The sequence below is a fragment of the Leucoraja erinacea genome, chromosome 17 (assembly GCF_028641065.1).
Source record: "Leucoraja erinacea ecotype New England chromosome 17, Leri_hhj_1, whole genome shotgun sequence".
In the NCBI taxonomy this organism is placed as follows: domain Eukaryota; kingdom Metazoa; phylum Chordata; class Chondrichthyes; order Rajiformes; family Rajidae; genus Leucoraja; species Leucoraja erinaceus.
The window spans coordinates 16,410,936-16,432,302 of record NC_073393.1 but is presented as its reverse complement, the minus strand read 5'-3'; the positions used below and the strand labels follow the sequence as shown (position 1 = coordinate 16,432,302).

The window sequence follows — 21,367 nt, the reverse complement described above, 5'->3', positions numbered from 1 at the left end:
GACTTGCATGTTACTTGCTTAATTGGCTGCTGTAAATTGCTTCCTAGTGAGTGAGGGGAGTTAATGGAAGAGTGGGGAGAATAAAATACATGAGGCTATAAGTGTAAAATAGGTGATTGATAGTTGGTGTGGACTCTATTTTCCATCTCCAAATTGAAGGTAAGAAACTAGGAATTTTGCAGGAGTCAAAGTTATTATGGATAATGTTTGCGTCAATTAAGAGGAGAGAGATACATCAATTAGAAGCATAATTGGACCCAACAGGTTTAGCTAATGTGGTCATTGTGCCACAGCTGAATTACTTTATTGGGTTTGAAGCAAATTAAATAACGGTTTGTGGTAGTTATTGTAGCTCTGTTTTTCGTCATTCTCCATGCAGGTTTATCATTTAGTCCAGAACACTATTTTGAGTTTTTGTCTAATCAACGAAGAACTCAATCCAAACCGGACAGTGCTGAGATACGATTCCTCCCCATTTCCAACCATCTGGTATCCAGGGACTGCTGAGACCTTGTCGGATCACTCCCCATCTCCCTGTGAAGAGAGGAAACAAAGATATGTACTGCCTTCAATAGGTTCACAAATGGCAAATCACACAGCTGCCACATTCAAGGCTCAACCTAGTATTTGGACACATGATGTCAGTTATGAGAAAAGCCTGAATCAAAGTCTTCAAGGCTCAATGACGCACAACACCTTAGCATTTGGGGGCAGGTAACATAAATAGGTCAACAGGTCATTTCTTGAATTGCAAAAAATTGTTGTATCCTCCCATTCACTGTTTGGAGAATGATGTGAAGTGGCGGAGATTTAGAAGCTGATCAAGCTACAAGGCAAAAGACAAAGAAGAGCTGGACAACCAAGATGGCATCATTGGTATCTTTTACAGAACCTTTAGCCAGAGGTAATAATGTTTCAGAGCATGATTTTCCATTAAAACAACTTCCTTTAAAAATGTCTGTATCTGGTGTGATGTTGGACAGATATAAGAGAATGGCAGAGAGTGAGGTGAATCCCTTTTCTCTTAACTACACCCACCTCAATGCTAACTAATAGGGTGATCAACCCCATCAGGCTTGATTGTTTTAGGGGTAATTTCCAAACCATCTAAAGAGCAGGGACTATCCAAATCTTCAAGGTGAATGCCCCACTGATGGTAACCTGGAGTTGAGAGCTTGGAGCCTGACCCGGGGCTCCACAAACCTGGATTGCCTGGAAACCTGAACCCGACTCACATGCTACCACATCACCGAAGGCCTATTTCAGAGCGAAAATTAGGAAAAACATTTGGGTTATTTTCCCCATCTTCAGGCATTGGTGTAAAATGCATGAGGAAGTGACTAGAATTCTTACTTCTCATCAAAAACTGAAAGAGAGCAGATTTCAGTGAAAGAAACACATCCTCATAATCTCACAGAATGAGCTTCATTGCCTGGCTCCTCAAATGATGCAGATACTTAAAGGAAATTGTTTGATGGAAAATTGTGCTTTGACCCATTCTCATCCCTGGCATAGTGTTCTGTAAAAGACACCGATGATGCAGTCTTGGGTGTCCTGCTCGTCTCCACCTTATCCATCTGAACCTTGGAGCAGGGAAGTCAGAGACAAGCTGGAGATCAGATCCCCTCTCACTCACTCTGCTGCTGTCAGTGCACAAATGCATTGGGCTAAGAAGCTTGGTGCACTTTACATCATAGCATGTGGATATAGCACAGTGCCATTCGCTTCTTTGGGCCTCATTAAAAAGGCACACTTAGGTATGTGGTTTGTGAATTTTTATGCTTTTAATTAATTTAATCTATTTTGCAGTACTTTTATTTGAATTGCTTTTGTTCATTTGAACAACCTAAATGTTTCTGATTCTTAGAGATTTGTAAGAAGTTCAAAGGGACTTGGGCCCAGCCACCGTTTGCAGTCTGCTCTGCATCAGATAGTCATACAGCACAAAAACAGGCCCTTTGGACGAGCAAGTTGATGCCGCCTTAGTCCATCTGAGCTAGTCCTATTTGCCCACATTTGACCGATTTCCTGTTAATCCTATCCAATCCATGTACTGGTTGCAACAGCCAAGCCTTGAGCGTTTCAGTCACCACAGAACCTCAAATGTGCAGGAGCCCGTCCACAGGTCAATGGCCACTGTGGCTTCTACAAGGGAATCAAACTGGGCAGTAAATAGGAAGGAGACACCCTGATGCATGATCTGTTACTGATGAGGAGCGGCTACCTGTGTAGGCACCCTGGGCAGGCTGGTTCCACCAGATGTTGTCCTGACAGTCATCCCCAGTCTTGTTCTTGCTGCTAATGTTGGTGAACGTGTCGCTGGGTACACAGTGCTGGAAGTGATTTTCTCTTAACAGGTTGAACTCTGTGGTATCAGGCTGCAGACCAAAGTGTCCCAGAATGATGAGCTGCTTTTGTTCTGGAAGACAGAAGAGAATGTTGCTCACTTTAATGAAGCAATTCAATCAGGAAAACCTATCACATGATCACTTCATAAAAACTCAAACTGAACCTTCAAAATTCTTCGACCGTTTTATTCCCATGCCCCAACAAAGTTTTCACTGTATATCAGTACACATGACCATCATAAACCAATACCATTTAAGTCTTGCTGTACAATCGTTTGAAGTTTCTCTTGCACATGCTGCTCTCACCTTTTTAGGCTATTCATTCCATAGATCATATTGCTGTACAAGAACAAAACTCTGCTCGTGCTGCCTTACCTTAAATCCTTAACCTTATTTTTGTAAGCCTGCTGAGCATACCCTAGGCCTGTAGGATCAGGTGTCTTGGCTTTCTCCACCCAGAGGGCAAAGATCTTGAATATTCTGTCAGGGTGTGTGGTGGAAGCAAAGTCACCGACACCATTTAATAAGGTGTAACTGAGCATTTGAATTGCTTTGACATAGATGAGAGTAATATTAGTAATGGCCGCAGACTCCAACAGGATTAACTGACTCATCAGGAAGGCTAGCTCTATCCTGGGGGTGGAGTTGGATTCATGGGAGGTGGTCTTGGAGAGGAGGATGCTCCTCAAACTGCGGAGCATCCCGGGCAATACAGTTCACCCCCCTCCATAACACACTGGTCAACCTGAGGAGTATCTTCAGCAACAGACTGGTTCCACCAAGATGTAGTACAGAAGGAGATTCTTCCCTGTGGCTATTACACTGTACAACCCCTCCCCCTTCTGTCGTTGGGTAAACTGACTGACTCCCCTCCCCAATATTTGCCCATCCCCACTCGTCACTTTAATTTCATGTTTCACGTATCTTGTGTTTTATGACTGTTGGCAGATCAATTTCTCTCCTGGGATAAATTAAGTTCTATCATATCGTATGGTATTATGGGTGGCCACTGGCAGATGTAGATGTGGTGGATCAACTGGTCTGTTTCCATGTGGTATGACTCTATGACTATGACTCTACGATGAGTACAATGAGAGTCAGCAGATTCTGAAGCCTGCACCCAATCTGTTATTCCCAATCCTGAGAGGTAATAGCGACAGAGATCCTCACAGAAGCTTGTCTGATCGTTCTCTTCGCTAGCTTGGTAATTCAGAGATCAATTGCCTCATCCCTATTAGTGTTGTACAAGATTAGTTAACAGATTTCTGCTTACATTGGAATTAACCTGCTCTTTGTGCCTGAAGAGTGGACTATACACCAGGACATCGAATACAAAGACATATCCATTGGATTAGAATAGGGGCGACGGAATACCAAAATTCTAGAGAGCTATCTCCAATGTATCTATGGAGGCAGATACAAACTTCAACAGCAAATATGTTGATTCTACTTTTTAACCATTTACATGGTAAATCTGAGGATTTTGCCAATCTCCAGCTGAACCACTGGTTAAGTTATGCTACCTTTGGAAGGGTTTGAGATGGTGTACAATATTTGGGTGAGGAAGGGCCTGGAGTAGGGGTTGTATGTTAATTGTGTTACCTCCTTATACAGAGACGAGTAAATAATAAGTGGCCATCTGTCTATGAAGGAAATAATTATTATTTGATGTGAGTGATGGTCTAAGAACTTGGGTCCGCAGATAACAGTGTTTACTGAACAGACCAATTTTTTGTTTCCGTCTTGTCATGTGGTTTCTTCCTATTCAGTGATGACAGGCTCTTTATATATTATGAACAATCCATAATGTGTTCCACAGAGGAAGGTTATTCAGCCGAATATGTTTGTTCTGGTTGGGAAAAGCTCTCCAGCATAATTCCACCTTCCAGCACTTGGTCTCCAGCCTGAAGATCATGCCTATTCAATGAACATGTGTGAGGGTTGATTAAAAATGTCCTTTCAGACACTGGAGTTCAAGACCCCCATTACCCTCTGGATGATTCCTTATAAATTCCTTACATCCTCTATACTCACACGTGTCCTGCATTAAACACTGCGGCTGCACCACTCACCCGACCGACTTGACTCCTTCTTTCACACGTGCATGGCAACATTTTTGCTTAATTTACCAAAATTGTCCACTAAAGCTTCCCGTTTTCATGGAGTGAACAGGAGGTACCTGTGAGGTGTGGCCTTAGGATGTCGAGGTCCAATGCTTTGTTGCTGCTGCTCGCTTGAACTCCAGATAACTGGTTAGCCTTCAGATGGATATTGACGAGGTTGAGTGGGAGTTCTCCTATCTACGCAAGTCAGACCCAGAACAAACAGAAGGAAAATCTGCGTTAGTTTTTGAGACCTAAGGACCTGACAAAAACATTTGCAGCTTTACTAAAAAGATAAGAGGCCCCAAATTTCCATGGGTAAAAATCCTGGTTAATCCGCTCACATATGCCCACCAGTTAACGTTTGCCATATGCCAGGGTAATTTTGCAGACACTACTTTAGATCGGTACAAGCACTATTTTGGCACCACATTTCAGGGATGGCCTTCCCTTGCCTATGTTACAATGACGTTAGTAACACCTTTTCATAAGGAGTTATATAGTTATTCCACCGGGTGGTGCTTCAATGGCAGCCTCGCCTACAGTCTGTCTGTCCTATACGTCTTTTTTAAATATATATTTAGTGTGTTTTAAAAGTTTGCATTAATGTTCTTCGGTTTGTTTTACGTGGGAGGTGGGGGAGGGGGTGGGGGGAAACTTTATTTCATTCTCTTACCTTGCCGGAGATGCGATTGTTTTCCGGATCGTATCTCCGGTCGCTCTGCGGCCTAACATCGTGGAGCTGGCGGACTTGCTCGGGACTGACTTTGAGCCCCACCGCGGGGGCGTGGACTTACCACCGGAGCCGATCCCTTGCCTGTGATCGACGCTCCAACTGCGGCCTGCGGATTTTACCATCGAGAGCTCGCAGTCTCGCGTTGAACTCCAAAGGCCGCACGACATTCGACTAGCTCCGACTCAGGGTAGATCACCCGGCACGGGGGGAGCTGAGATTACCCCCTGATGCAGGAGCTTGATCGCCCCGATAAGGAAGGCCTACCACCAGCTACGGGAGTAACATTGTCCCGTCAACGGAAGGTTAGAGGCCCCCCGACCGCTGGAGGACGAAGAAGGGAGAGATTGAACTTTTCTTCGTCTTCCATCACAGTGAGGAATGTGGAGGAGTCACAGTGGTGGATATTCATATTAAAATGTATTTTGTGGGTTCTGTTGCTTTTTATTAGTATGACTATATGGCAAATGAAATTCCTCGTATTTTGCAAAACATACTTGGCTAATTAAAAAAAACCGATTATGATTAAAGCACCAATAATCTGAAATCTGACCATTTTGAAACCCTGATGATTCAGTGTCTGATTCAAAGTAATGTTTGCCATACTTTCTTGCAACTCACTGGTTGTTCCCATGCCTCTTTACACTTACTGGACCCAGTCTGTGCACTCCCTTCCCATCCACCAGTTCCCAGAACCCCAGTCAATTCACCACACCCTGTTCTACCCTCACCTTGAAACCAACCAGGGTCCCATTTCCCGCACTCCCTACCAGGTTCACTGTAAATAGTACAGAAAATGTACTAGTCCTGCACACCCCAACATCTCCAGCAAAATGTAATTGCTGTAAACAGCACATTTTATTGTAAACTGAGTGTAAGGAAGTAGCAGCAAGGGACATGCAAGGTACGTCAGAATGAAGGAAATGTTGGCAATTGGCAACATAACTACAGGACATTGGCTCTAGTGTTCTAGACCATTCCCGAATCTGTTCCACCCATGAGGCAAGTTAGAGAGTGAGAACATGGAAAACAAAACACAAAGAAGACTGCAGGAGTTGTGAAAGCTGGAGTTTGTCTATGTCCCCATCCTGTAACTCATTGACCAGGTAGCCTGGTTAACAGCTTATCAGTCAATATCAAAAAGGGTCCTTAACCAAAAAGCACTCTGTCCATTTCACTCCATGGATGTTGCATGATCCAATGAGTTCCTCAAATATTTGCTCAAGATTCCAGCATTTGCAGTACCTTGTGTCCCCTATGGTTACCCTGGTTTTACCCCACCCGAGGCATCCCCCCTTTCCCTACCCTCTCTGGTTTATTTTCCATCCTTCCCAGTTCTGGTGAAAGATTTTCAATGTAAAAAGGTGATGCTGTTTCTCTCTCCACAGGCATCTGCTTTTCTTTTGATTTTCATAGGCCCATCTGAATTTCTTCATAGAAATTACATGAAGTATCTGCCACCATTACAAGTCCACTGCAGTCTGAAATAATAAATTGTCTGTGATTTTTTTTTTGAAAGAATGAAGCAGTGTATATGCTGAAACCTTTCCTTTCCAGGTAACTTGCTGTGTGTTCCAGTAGATGGCACCATCCACTGATGGCCAGTCTTATTGCAATGAATAGGCTTGGATAATATTGTGACATACAATAAAACAGCCCATCATGACCCCACTTACACTAACCCCCTTTATCATCTTCAAATTTATATTATTCACTCCCCCCCAAATTCTACCACTCACTGAGACATTAGGGTCAATTTGAAGGAGAGGTAACTGCTTGAAACATTAAACCGAATAGATCCTCAGAGATGAGTAAGGTTTCAACAAATAGTTCCTGAGACTGTGACCGTGTGCTAAATGATACTCAACAGCAAGGGAAGGCAAGGCAAACGAGAAGATGGGGTTGGAAGAAGTGGCGAGACCAGATCACTGGAGGACTAGGAATGAAAGTAAAGGGCCTGTCCCACTTGGCCGTCATTTACAGTGACTGTCGCACGCGCCATCATGCGTCTTCATGCGTCAGCACGGCTGTCTGGAGCGAGTGACGTAATTTGAATACCTAGTTTATGATTTTGATGGTGATTTTCTAAAATGTTTCAGTTTCTTGAGTGGTAGTAATGGGAAAACTGCAGATGTAATGCCCCTATTAAAAAAAAGAGGGGAATGAAAAGTAACAAGCTGCAGACCAAATTAATCTGTAGGAAGGAACTGTAGATGCTGGTTTCAATTAAAGATAGACATAAAATACAGGCTAACCGCGCAGGACAGACAGCATCTCTGGAGAGAAGGAATGGATGATGTTTCAGGTCGAGACTCTTCTTCAGTCTGAAGAAGGGTCTCGACCCGAAAGTCACCCATTCATTCTCTCCAGAGATGCTGCCGGTCCCGCTGAGTTACTCCAGCATTTTATATCACTTATCTGGTTTGCTCTTCCATTTCTATATTGGTATGTATTGTTACGTAACCTTTCAGGAATGTGTGTTCAAGGATTTCCAGCTCGTTCTGAATACAAACATCTGCCAAACCCTCAATGTCTCATTCCTCATGTGAATTGCCTGTTGCCAAAGATTGCCAACATTCCCATTGTTCTAAAAATGCTAAATAATTATTCGCAATGTACTCTTAAATCGCGCGTGCTTATATCCATGACGCGTAAAAGGTGGGCCGACTGCGTATGGGCGGCGCGTGGCGGGGCATGGTTACGCACGGTGATGTAATCATGCGTCATCACGCACTACAAGTACGAGGTCAGGACGTCAGCGTGCGACCGCAGTACGTCCGCGTGCGTAAGTGATAAACCACACTGGTGGCGCACGAAGATTTCGTGCAGCACGATATCCTGGAGCACCGCCCGATACCGCGTGCAACTCCACACTTCTCCACACCTCTCCATGCGCCCGTCCCACGCTACCCACATGCTACCCGTGCATCACAACGTGACAACCACATTTTTGGAGGTTGCGTAAGTGGCGTGAAAATGACGGCCAAGTGGGACAGGCCCTTAAGGATTTGAGACTTTTAGTGCTGAGAAACTATGAATCTATGAGTGCATAATGTAGAACACTGTAGAGGTGATGAACATTAAAGTTACAGACACAAAGGAGAGTCCCAGGAGATCTGATCAATAAGTGAGAAACCAGGGAGCTAGGGTAACAAATGAATATGGCACGTGCAGAGATTCAAACAGTTCCCAAATAGAAGCCCTGGTTTTCTGCTCCCCCACACCTCTCCTGCCCCAGGTCCCACCCCACCCCCACCCGCCATCCTCTGCTGCCGTGATCTGGAGAGGCCAAGGTGGTGATGTTGCTCAGGTATACTTTAAACTGCATCGCATTCCCATTCCTTGATGCACATTGGAAAGGCACTGATAAAAACGTCCTTTTTAACAGTACGTTACCTTGAAGTATCCCAGCACAGGTTGGTTGTAAGGCTGGTGTCCGTTGTTCTGCTCCGGCAGCACCTCGAGGGTGTCAGCCTCGTTTAGCTCAAGGCCCGTGCTGCTGTCCCAAAGAAAGGCTACACGTTCCATCTCCTGTGAGAAAGATGGGAGCAAAATTGAGACAGCCACACTTTATCTCAAAAAGACAAATTCAAAGATGGTTTGCAGAGAGTGTGTCTTGGCTGTTTGTCTGGTGAACTGTTGCAGATGCACTGCTCTAATTATGTCAGAGCCTGTAAAAACTTGACTCAATTCTCTGCAGAGGCGTCCTCAAAGAGCAAAAAACATTTTCTCCAAATGGAAGAAAAGTTAACAGGTGGTGGCTAAAATGAGTGCAGCTTATGACTGACCACATCCAAGTACAATAAACTCAAAATAAAATCAGATAAGAGAAACTTATGGAATTAAATTAAACTGAATCCTGAGAGTTTCCGCTCAATGATCAATTATCACTGATCATTTCCACAGAATCTCCTTCAATGTGGAGATTGGAACTGACGCCAACCCTGACAGTTGTTTTGTAAAAATTGATCATACCTTCCTTGCTTTTGCACAAGAGACCTTGATGCAAGAAACCCAGGAACTCCCATGAGTTTTCAACTGTCTTTTCAACCCACCCTGCCAGCTTCATAAATTTGTGGACATTTACACGTCCAGGTCTCCCTGAAACTACCTTCCCTTTAGAAATGCCTCCTCGGTAATATACCACCCTCCTCATTGTTCACGTCACATCATTCTGCACAAAATCTCATCTGCTATCTGACTGCACATGAAGTCCAAGCTCCTTGTTGCTCCCCACCCAGTTGAACATCATTTATTGGATTTTGACTTTGTGGCCTGAACACTCAAATCCAAGTTGGTAACACAAGTTGGGAAACACAACATTCCCAGTAATCAACATCTGGGGAACTACTATCTAATTTCCTCCAATTGGGAAAAATAATGATTCACCACATAGGAACAAAATAATGAGGAGCAGGAGCAGGCCATTCTGCCCATCAAACCTCCTCTGCCTTTTAATAAGATCATACCCACAACCCCAACTGCACATTCCTATTAATTACTTCTGCCTCCTTGCTTATCAAGAGTCCATATACCTCGGCCTTACAAAGGAAAATAAGAGACTGGTTCCACTGACTTTTGAGGGAGAGATTGCCAGAGACTCATAACTCTAAGAGGAAACGTTTTGCTTTATCACTGTCTTGAATGGACACCCTTTCACTTTTGAGTAGAGACCCCCAATTGCAGATTCTCCCACAGGAGGATACATCCTCTTTACATCCACTTTGTCAAGACCCTCAGCATCTTATAAGACTCGATGGAACCTACGATTTTTGCAACCAAACAAGAGTTTTTATCCCTGATGCCACTGCTTCTTTCATCTTTCTTGTGGACATTTTTATTATATCAATTTATTAAACATATTTTTGAAGGCCATTTACCCTTCATGCATAAAGTCCTAATCAACATTCTCTGTTACATTTTCAAAAAACTCAGATTAGATAAATGCCATCCCTCCTTTCCCCATTGACCTTGAATTCATCCTATGGGTTGGGTGATTTATTCATCCCATGTAGACAGAGCCGTACATGTACCTCTTTATTCATTTTGAATCCTTCCACCATTACAATGATGTCCTCTTTGGCTCACTCAGTGGCAACATCTGCTTGACTGATGCAAATTACTCATTCAATTATTCCTTCTGCCTTGACGAGCAGGACCCAAATTGTCCACTTTCTTCCTCGAACTATTCAATGAATCTGCTCATGGAAGATCTTAGTGTTTCCTGTGTCTAAGAGTTTTAAAGCTGTACTGAACAGAAACTGGCCCTTCGTCCCACCTCATCCATGCCGACCTTTTTGCCCTTCCATGCTAATGCTACGTGCTGCATTAGGAACATATCTTTATTTGACACCTCTTTAAGTGTCTGTCTAAATGCATCTTAAACCGAGTAATTTTATTTCATTCCACACCCCCTCTGCAGCAAATCCCTGGTATTAAATCAAACTCAGTGTAAAAGGCTTACCCTTCATATCTCCTTTAAAACTGCTTCTTCTTTAAACCTATGCCCTCTGCTTCTTGATACTATCAGGGGAGTAACATTTTGACTATACTTTATCAGTGGCGCTCATTATCTTATATTCTTCAATCAACCACATTAGCTTTTTCGCTCCAGGGAAAACAAGCCCAGCCTATTATGTTGACTTTGAATCTATTTACTCTCGAAATCCTCTGTTCCACCCAGTTCTCTCTTGTGCTGTGAACCTGACAACTATTATGTTTCATTGTTCTTTATCTCTCTACCCCATCTATATCTCCCATTTCCCTTTCCCCCGACTAGTCTGAAGAAGGTTCTCAACCCGAAACGTCACCCATTCCTTCTCTCCCGATATGCTTCCCGTCCTGTTGAGTTACTTCAGCTTTATGTGTACATATCTTTGGTTTAAACCAGTAGGTGCAGTTCCTGCACTTATTGTTTCCCTTGTTCAGTGCATCTTATTCGCTCTTTTTTGTCATTTAAAGAGCTGCAGCTTCAGTTACTCCACCTTGTCCCTTGAGCAAATGACCCATCCCTCGTTAAAGGTTGCTCATTATTCCATCCGTATTGTTTCTGGCAACATTAGGGTTAATGTTTACTTTCAACTCACTAATTCTGGTTCTCCTCCCTTTTAGTTTATTTTCAATGCAAACTTGCTCCGTGAACTTTTCCAATGCTAACCAAATATTTATGATATCTTAACCGATGGTTTTTATATGTTAGCTTCAAAATACCAGTTTGAACATTCCAGTTTCCCTGAACCAATTCAGCATGTCTTTCTTCCCCACTGGAACCCTTACAAATGCACCAGAAATTCTCTCTTTCTTTGTCTTTTACACTATTATAATCACTGCTTATATCAGGATAATGGGGGTCCTTGTTGCGGATGTAGCCCAGTCCATCACATAGTCCAGACCGTCCACTGTTGATTCCATCTACACCATGCAGCCTCGTAAAAGCAGACAGCTGAAAGACTTGACCCACCCGGGCATTCCTTCTTGTCCCTGCTGCCGACAGGCATGTGATACAGAAGTTTGAAAGCATGCACCACCAGACTCAGGAACAGCTTCTTCCCCTCTCTCACCAGGCTTTAGGACGGTCCTTCCATAAGATAGGGTACTGTCCAATTCACCTCCACCCCCTCCGGTACTCTGAAACTGGTGTGCTAAATGCTGAGAAATATATACTGCACTCTGCATCTTTCCCTTTGCCCTACCTGTTTTTACTTGAGTTTGCCTTGATTGTACCTATATATATTATCTGATTTGACTGGATAGCATGCAAAAAAAAAGCTTTTCACTGTACCATTTTCACATGACAGTAATAAATCTCTGAACCTCCTCCAAACCCTCACTGTAAAATGGCTGTTATAACGGAGTCATTTCCACAAAAAAAATTCATCTGCCAACCATTGAAAGACTCCTTTAGAATAAGCCTATATTGTTTCGTATCTCTAACTAAAAGGATTCCTTCTTAAACCTTTAGTCTTTCTACCTTCACTCCTGCTCTTGAATAGAGAAGCAATGAATGTAGTTTTGTTTCTTATAGCACTAGAGTCCTTGGTTCAATGCTGACTTTGGATTTTGTTTGTTTGGAGTTTGCATGCTTTCCCTGTGATTGTGCAACTTTTGCTGGGTGCAGCGGTGTCCTCTCGCACCCCAAAAGACATGGTGGTTGGTAGGTTAATTGAGTAATATAAATTACTTCTAGTGGGGATCGGTAGGGTGTTTAAAGTAGATCATAGGGAAATAATGGGGGAATGGGGTTGATGGGATTGCTTTAGTAGCTGCACAAACCGGATAGGCCAAATGGCCTCCTTTGCAGTTGTACGAAATATGATGATATAGAACCTGTCACTTCAAGAACATTTGGTATAATGAAGACACAAGGAAGTATGTATGCTGGTTTACCAAAAAAGACACAATGTGCTGGAGTAACTCAGTGATCCAGGCAGCATCTCTGGAGAACATGGATGGACGATGTTCAGAGTATGAAGAAGGGTTCTGACCCAAAATGTCACCTATCCATGTTTTCCTGAGCTGCTGCCTGACCCGCTAAGTTACTCCAGTAATTTGTGTCTTTTTTTTGCTTACTATGATGACCTTACATGAATCAGTATCAAACTTAAATACATAGTGCCCCTGTGAAGTACTTGGCCCATTTTAATACATTGATTAGCTATACAAAGACAAAATGCAACTGTTTACTTAATTAGGTGGAACTGATAATTTAGTGAAATAACTTTAACCTTGATGGTACCTTTTCCTCTTGTCCTTCTGGGTTTTCCAACACAACATACTTCCAACTTCCCCGGTCAGTTTTCCATTCCTGCAATGCAGCAATGGTGGGCTTCTCGAATTCCGAACATAGCTGGGGAAAGCAAAGACAGCAGAGGATTAATAATGTGATGCACATGGGAGATGATGACAGATACATTAGCTGTTGGGGAGTGAAGTACAATAATGGAATAATCAAGTAAGATCAATAAAACTTGTTCACTCAGCGGATGTTCAGGACTTCTTCAAATCAACCTGTGGCAATAGATAATATCAACCTAAAAGGATAAAAGGACACAAAGTGCTGGAGTAAGTCAGGCAGCATCTCTGGGAAACATGGATAGGTGGCGTTTGGGGTTGAGACCCTTCTTTAGACTGATTGTAGGGGGAAGGAAGGAGAAGAGAAAAGAAAAGGGGAGAGGCAGGACAACAGGGCCAGATATAGGAATAGTAGGTGTGAGACAGGTTTTGATGAGTTGTGAATGGTGAAGCCAGGGGAGAAGAGAACAGTGAGTCTACTAGGGGGGGGGGGGGGGGGGGGGGGGGGGGGGGGGGGGGGGGGGGGGGTGGGGTGGGGGGGGGGGGGGGGGGGGGGGGGGGGGAGATTTGGGGGGGGTTGCTTAGAGGTTACCCAAACTTGGAGAATTCAACATTCATACCATTGGTTTGTAAGCTACCCAAACGGAATAAACGGTGCTATTCCTCCAGTTTGTCTGCAGCCTCACTCAGGTAATGCAGGAGGCCCAGGTCAGAAATGTCAGCATGGGAATGGGAAGGCAAGTTAAAATGAGAAAATGCATTTCTACTCAGACATAAATGGCTTCCTCCCCAACCTTAAATTGTGACCCTTGATCCTAGAGTCCATGGCCATTAGTAACATCCTGCATTAGTAATCTCCCTGCATTGATTCTATCCAGTCTTGTAAGAATTGTGCCTGTTTCGATACTATATCCTCTCTTTCTTCTAATCAATAAAAGTGTAAATAACCTAATTTGCCTTCATTGGTCAATCCTGCCATCCCAGGAATCAGTCTGGTGAATCTTCTTTGAACACCTTCCACAGCAAGAGCATCCTTCCTCGTAATGGGAACCCCGGAACAGAAACTGTATAATGCTTTTACCTAAAGCCAGGGAAAGATCCAAAGCCAATACCACTCTGCAACTGTGCAGGAAGGAACTCTCTATGTTTCTGTCTGCCACCAAAATAAACATTTACAAGTCTGGATTGTTTACAGGTTAAAGTATGCACTACGTGGCTCTCATATGTGCCTGTTTGTAAATGGACTAATTGAGGATTTCTGGAACACTAAGATGTACTCTGCCAATAGACTGCAAGTGCTTAGCTGTAGATCACCTAAAGGTTTTTCAAAATATATGCTGGCTAATGGCCACTGCTGGACAAGAGCAGATGTTAAGTGAAGCAAATGGCTGCGGTTCTACAGATCTGTTGAGACTCACTGGATAAGTCCTGAAGAACAATCACTTGTTCAGAGTGGCAGAGAGAAGCTAGTACTCATGGAAATTCACCCCACAGCAAGGCATTAGTAGAGGGGGAGTTTAAACCCAACATCGATGATATACGCCTAGATTTTCAATTGTAGTACACACTCCCTGTCCCCCAACGCAATATACAAACACTCACCCATAGCCCCCAATTGCACAGGTGTGGCTGATGGGATCCTGTTGTGATGCCAGAGATCCCCGTTGTGACGAGAGTCAAAATGACAATCTCAAAATGGGCACGGCAACCCTTCCCTAACTGCATACGGATAGATACCGGTCTCGGAAACCCGCCCCCAACTGTGCAGGGTGGCTGGCCAGTGGTGGCACGACTGCCAAGTTTAAAATGTCAATAACTTTTAAAATATAACAACAATCTGAACGAAACTCGCTACTGCATACCCCAGGACAATGGCGAGTGCTATCGTGTACCGTTTTGGCTGTATTTCGGGATCAAATAAACAAGTCAAGTCGTCACATTTATTTATATAGCACATTTGAAAATCAACTCTCGTTGGCCAAAGTGCTTTACATTTGTTATAAGAATAGTATAAACAAACAAACTACATACATATATACACAGAGCCCTCGCTCAGTGGACGTCAGGAAAGGCTTGGGAGTATAGATAGGTTTTTAGTCTTGACTTAAAGGAGTCGATGGAGGGGGCAGTTCTGATGGGAAGGGGGATGCTGTTCCACAGTCTAGGAGCTGCAACCGCAAAGGTGCGGTCGCCCCTAAGCTTATGCCTTAACAAATATGTACACAAACAAACAAGATGAGTGTTTTAGGTATATATATACCTAAATATATATATATATATTGAACATAGAACCGTACACCACAGGATCAGGCCCTTCAGACCACAATGTTGAACATGATGCTTACTTGGCTAATCCCTTCTGTCTGCACGTGCTTACTATCCTTCCATTCCCTGCATATTGTCTATCTAAAAGCCACATTAAAAAAATACTATTGTATCTGTTTCCACAACCACCCCTGGCAGCACCAGCATTCACCAATCTCTGTGCAAAAAACTTGCTTTGTGCTTCTCCTTTAAACTTTCTCCATCTGACTTTATGGTTAAGCCCTCCAGTATGAGATTGAGAAACAAGAATAATACTGTTAGAGACATCAGCCAAACCTTTGGCTTACCAAAATCAACTGTTTGGAACATAATTGAGAAGAAAGAGAGCACTGGGGAGCTTACTAATCGCAAAGCGACTGGCAGGCCAAGGATGACCTCCACAGCTGATGACAGAAGAATTCTCTCTATAATAAAGAAAAATCCGCAAACACCTGTCTGACTGATCAGAAACACTCTTCAGGAGTCAGGTGTAGATTTGTCAATGACCACTGTCCGCAGAAGACTTAATGAACAGAAATACAAAGGCTACACTGCAAGGTGCAAACCATTGGTTACCCCCCAAAATTGGATGGCCTGGTTATAGTTTGCCAAGAAGTACTTAAAAGAGCAACCACAGTTCAGGAAAAAGGTCTTGTGGACAGATGATGATTAACTTATATCAGCGTGATGGCAAGAGCAAAGTATGGAGGAGAGAAGGAACTGCCCAAGATCCAAAGCATATCACCTCATCTGTGAAACACGGTGGTGGGGGTGTTATGGCCTGGGCATGTATGGCTGCTGAAGGTACTGGCTCACTTATCTTCATTGATGATGCAACTGCTGTTGGTAGTGGCATAATGAATTCTGAAGTGTATAGACACTTCCTATCTGCTCAAGTTCAAACAAATGTCTCAAAACTCATTGGCCGGTGGTTCATTCTACAGCAAGACAATGATCTCATACATACTGCTAAAGAAACAAATTAGTTTTTCAACACATCTGATCACAATTGAGCATGCACTTTATATGCTGCACTTTATAAGAGAAAACTGAACGGGACAAGCCCCCAAAACAAGCAGAAGCTAAATATGGCTGTAATACAAGCCTGATAGATAGAGCATCACCAGAGAAGACACCCAGCAACTGGTGATGTCCATGAATCGCAGACTTCAAGCAGTCATTGCATGCAAAGGATATGCAACAAAGTATTAAACATGACAACCTTCATTTACATGACATTGCTGAGTCCCAAACATAATGTTGCCCTGAAATGGGGGGGACAATGTATAAACACTGCTGTAATTTCTACATGGTGAAACCAAAATGTATAAAAATGGCCTTTATTAAAATCTGACTATGCACTTTAACCACATGTGATTGTGTCTATTACAAATCTCATATTGTGGAGAACAGAGGCAAATAAATAAATGATGGGTCTTTGTCCCAAACATTATTGGAGGGCACTGTACATGGTGAGCACATCCAGGGGGGGGGGGGGGGGGGGGGGGGGGGGGGGGTGAACTGAATTATTGCCAGATATTTTTACAAGTAGTCATTATGGATCACAGAACCTAGACCATCAAGGTCAGAGTTCAAAGGAGAAAGAAACATTCTGACTAGTTAGTGTGGATGGAATGTGAAATGAAGGCAACAGATGAGGTCGGCAGGGAGTTTGTTTGTGTAGAACACACCAGGATGAGAGAGAGGTTAAACTCGGCAGGTCACTAACTCTGTCAAATCCATTCCTTCTGCCCTGTCATTCATTTACTACATCTGCTCAGAAACAGTTCTGTTTGGAATACTTACCAATGCCTACAGAAAAATATTTCCCCATTTTCTACTTTCTAGCATTGCACATTATAATGTCCCTGAATAATTCAGATACACTAGGTGAGGAATTCATGCACATAAAACCAAAAATATTATTTTAAGATATTGAAAAATCACATGATGGCAGAGTGAAGTAATTCTCCCAGGTTTCTGGTGGCTTGGCAACAATCCTGATTAAATTACGTGAGATTTTATTGTTCTCAAATGCTGCTTATCCAGTGTTAAACTAACCCTAAACACAATACCAACAGAAATGCAATGCTCAAGTTTTCCACTCCCTGATGGAACTTACCACTAAGCCACTTTATTCTGAAAATTATACTCGCTGTTCACTCACAAAATATCCAGCTCCTCTCAGCCAGAGGGCTCAGAAGCAATGATATTTAAAAAGGGCCAAACACATAAAACATGCATTTACAATCAGACTGCTGCACAGCACTTCAGTTCACTGTGCAATGCTCAGACTTTTGACAGAACCTTCCCTGCGTTTTGAAGTAGGCAACATGGACATGTGTCTAGATCTATCATTGCTCTTCATGCATGTCATAGACCTGGAACGGACATCTCCCATGGCAACCACCACAGAATGCAACGTGTTATGTACCATGAGAAGCCACACTCTTGTCATTGCTTCTGGGGGAGGAACAATGGCTACTCAGGCTGTGCCATTAAAAGGTAGTCAACACTGACATCTGTAATGTCATAAAACCTTAAATACAAGCTTGCAAATGTGCCTACACTGCCCTGATAGTCAAATCACCACCTTCTCAAGTTCCTAACCCCAGGATCTTTCCACTGCAGTTGCTGATGTAGTCACAAAGTATGATCACCATTACATTAGAGAGGTTACTGGCGCTCTCTACTCCATTAGGCCACACTTGACCTACTTGCTCATTAGTCAAGCACCCTGGGTATTTGTTGCAGGTGGGTTCCCAAAGGTCCAGACATTCATGCCAACTGGAACTCCCATTGTTGATCTGAATCTGAATCTGAATCTAACACTATTCATTAACAGTGGAGCTGGGATGGACTATCAAATGATTAGCCTGATCAAAGTCCTATGCAGCTGAGACATGACTTCTTGGTTCTTATTCACAATGATCTGATCAATGAAGGCAAGCATTTATTTTTGCCTTCTTTACAAGAGCCGGTAAATCATGCAAGGATTATTAGTTAAGACACAGCTGAAGTCCAGTGTACACCTCTGGATACCAACCTACAGGATGAAAATGGGTGAAAGCATTGGAAGAACATAGGAGATTTTTTTTCAGGTCATTGCCAAAGCTGGTCAATTATAGTTATGAAGAGAGACTGACAAGGCTTGAGTTCCTATCTTTTTAACAGCAGAGAGGTACAGGAGATTAGTTCAAGGCGTGTGAAGTGATTAAATGTCTAGACAGGGATTAGGGAGTTGAGAGCAGGGAAGATTCAAACAAGAGGACATGACTTGAGAATTAAGGGACAGAAGTTTAGGGGTAATATGAGGGGGAGCTTCTTTACTCAGAGAGTGGTAGCTGTGTGGAATGAGCTTCCAGTGGAAGTGGTGGAGGCAGGTTCAATTTTATCATTTAAAAATAAATTGGATAGGTATATGGACGGGAAAGGAATGGAGGGTTATGGTCTGAGTGCAGGTAGATGGGACTAGGGGAGAATAAGTGTTCGGCATGGACTAGAAGGGCTGAGATGGCCTGTTTCCGTGCTGTAATTGTTATATGGTTATATGGTTATATGGATGAGCACCTAAAAGGATGAGCACCTTGCCTTACAAGGCAGCAGATTGAGAACTAAAATATAGTAGCATTATTTTTGGCCACCTTGGACATGATGATTGAATGGACACTTTCTAATTTGTAAATTTTTAATGTTTCCAATACCCTGTCCTCCCTTGATTTTGTACTCATCCCTTGAACTATTTACTAAATCTGCTATATCCCTTTATTGCCTCTCACCTTAAGATCATCTGCCCCTAAAGCTATAACTGCAGAATTGTCCCTCCATTCTCAAAGTTGTGCCATCACATAGGAATGTTGCTCCCAAAGATCCCTTCCCCCACTAGCTTTCTAACAGCTGAAGAAAGCCTCCTCATCACATTCACCTCTTCCCTATGATTGTCTCCTGCAGGCCACTGGAGCTTCCAGTCGTAATGGGACTTGAGCTCTCTGGATCCCCTCACCCAGGTCAGCTGATTGTCTTCATTCCCTCCTCCCGATTCCCCTCTCCTTCCGCAGACTCAAGCTGTAGGTTGTTCACTGTGGGAACTTGCTGAGTTACCACCAGCCCTCTGCTCACTCCCTGCAGCAGGAGCTGTGCAGTCGAGGTCTGAGCCTATAAATGATCTCAGTTCCTATGGGGCAGCATTGACAGGGCTTCCTCCCCTCTAACCATCAGTCAGTTAGAGCACTAAATTAGGTTTTATTTAACTTCCAGGAATAAATGTTTTGAAAGCAGAAATGTTTAATTTGTGATCACACTTCTCATTTTGCGAGAGGTCATTAACAAGGCTACATTTTGACATGAGATCCTTTAGACTTTATACTGGAGCTGAATGTTGCACAATTCAAACAGAACTGTAATCTACTCAAAGTTCATTGTGCAACAAGTGACACTACTGACTAAGCCAAAAATAACATTCATTATTGATTGCAAAGTATTCTACTGTAACTTCCATGCATAACCAATCTCTGATAATAGGGTACTCAGAAGATCATAAGAATTAGGAGCAAGAAAAGACGATCCAGCTGATCGAACCTATTACATAGATACATAGAAAATAGGTGCATTCGGCCCTTCGAGCCTGCATCGCCATTCAATATGATCATGGCTGATCATCCAACTCAGTATCCCATACCTGCCTTCTCTCCATACCCATACATGCTTGCCATCAAATCGCTGGTGGTTTAGTGCTGGCATGAAAGACCAACAGAATAGAGAGCAAAGGAAACAAACTGAACATCATGGTCTGAGATTCACTGGCCCCCCTGGGCTACTCCATACCCCCTGATCCCTTTAGCCACAAGGGCCCCATCTAACTCCCTCTTAAATATAGTCAATGAACTGGCCTCAACTACCCTCTGTGGCAGAGAGTTCCAGAGATTCACCACTCTCTGTGTGAAAAATGTTTTTCTCATCTCGGTCTTAAAGGTTTTCCCCCTTATACTTAACCTTGTCCCTATTCTATCATTCTCTCCACATTCTTGGGATAATATACTACATGGGCCTCTCAGTCCTTAAGATTACCTCACCCCACCGGTCTCCCCCAAAAAAATCCAGAACTGTCTCACCCCTCTTGTCCTGCAAAATTAATTGATTCTCTATAAATACCCCACCACCCCTATTTCTTTTCTTATAGGTGTTTTTCTAACTTTCCTAATATGATGTTGGGCCAATAGGTCAGATGTTTCCTATGTTCTTTTGTTCTCCATTTTAAAATATATAATAGCAAGATTTCCCTTGCAAATTAGTACGTTTTTGGAATTTTCCCAAGTGTTTCGTTGTGCTTACAGTGAAAAGACTCTATGTGTAAAACTAGGCAAGGCAATTAAGCGAAGAGTTACCTTATCCAAGGCATCTTCATGCAGCACCTCCTGAATGGCCAATAGCTTGATCCTGCAACAGATGCAACAACATTAGTCACATCAACTGGGAACCATTAAGCCCTCAACAAGTAATCATTCACTTTTCACAGAATGGCGTTAAATGGAGTAGGGCGATTTTGGTAGCATTTGAACCTCCTCCTTACCAACGTCATCTCCACCGATTGGAAAATCCTTCTATTATTTTCTCACTTTTGTGATTATTTCCTTTCTATTTTCTTAAACACCCCATTTGGTTAGTTTTACTTTTAATCTTGTTAAATAGATAAATATATCGAGGACAATATTTGCAGTAAAACTGAACCTCACATTGGTATGCATACAGAGGGAGATATCAGTAAACATGCTTGAAAAACAGAAAGCAAGAGGATTCCGATATTGGGGTAGATGTTGATTACTCTGGGGAAGGGAGCAGCCAAACTGGGCCGAAAGCAATGGTCACAGCTTAAAAAGGCTTTGTAGGGACTACATAACGACTTAAATGACTGGAGGAACAAGATGGAGATTGAGGATTTTCCTTCTCTTTCCCTCAATTTACTAAAGAGTTACCACAACTTCTTGTCACTGGTAATCAATCCCAGGAGACACAAAATACTTTTTTGCTCAAGATTTCAGCATCTGCAAAGTCCTGGAGGAACTCAGAGGGTCAGCCAACATCTTGGGGGT

At 43.0% G+C, this 21,367-nt stretch overlaps 1 protein-coding gene across 1 annotated transcript in view; it reads right to left on the bottom strand.

Annotated features, from left to right (window-relative positions):
* Window positions 1-265: 265 nt before the first annotated feature.
* Window positions 266-21,367, bottom strand: part of LOC129705210 (endonuclease/exonuclease/phosphatase family domain-containing protein 1-like) — a 36,663-nt gene continuing 15,561 nt past the window's right edge. Inside the window, exons 3-8 of the mRNA XM_055648677.1 lie at window positions 20,663-20,714; window positions 12,919-13,029; window positions 8,580-8,714; window positions 4,528-4,648; window positions 2,225-2,419; window positions 266-534 (exon numbers count right to left, since the gene is read on the bottom strand). Of these exons, the coding sequence (XP_055504652.1) occupies window positions 419-534; window positions 2,225-2,419; window positions 4,528-4,648; window positions 8,580-8,714; window positions 12,919-13,029; window positions 20,663-20,714 (730 nt within the window). The 3' untranslated portion in view covers window positions 266-418. The remainder of the gene's footprint in view (window positions 535-2,224; window positions 2,420-4,527; window positions 4,649-8,579; window positions 8,715-12,918; window positions 13,030-20,662; window positions 20,715-21,367) is intronic.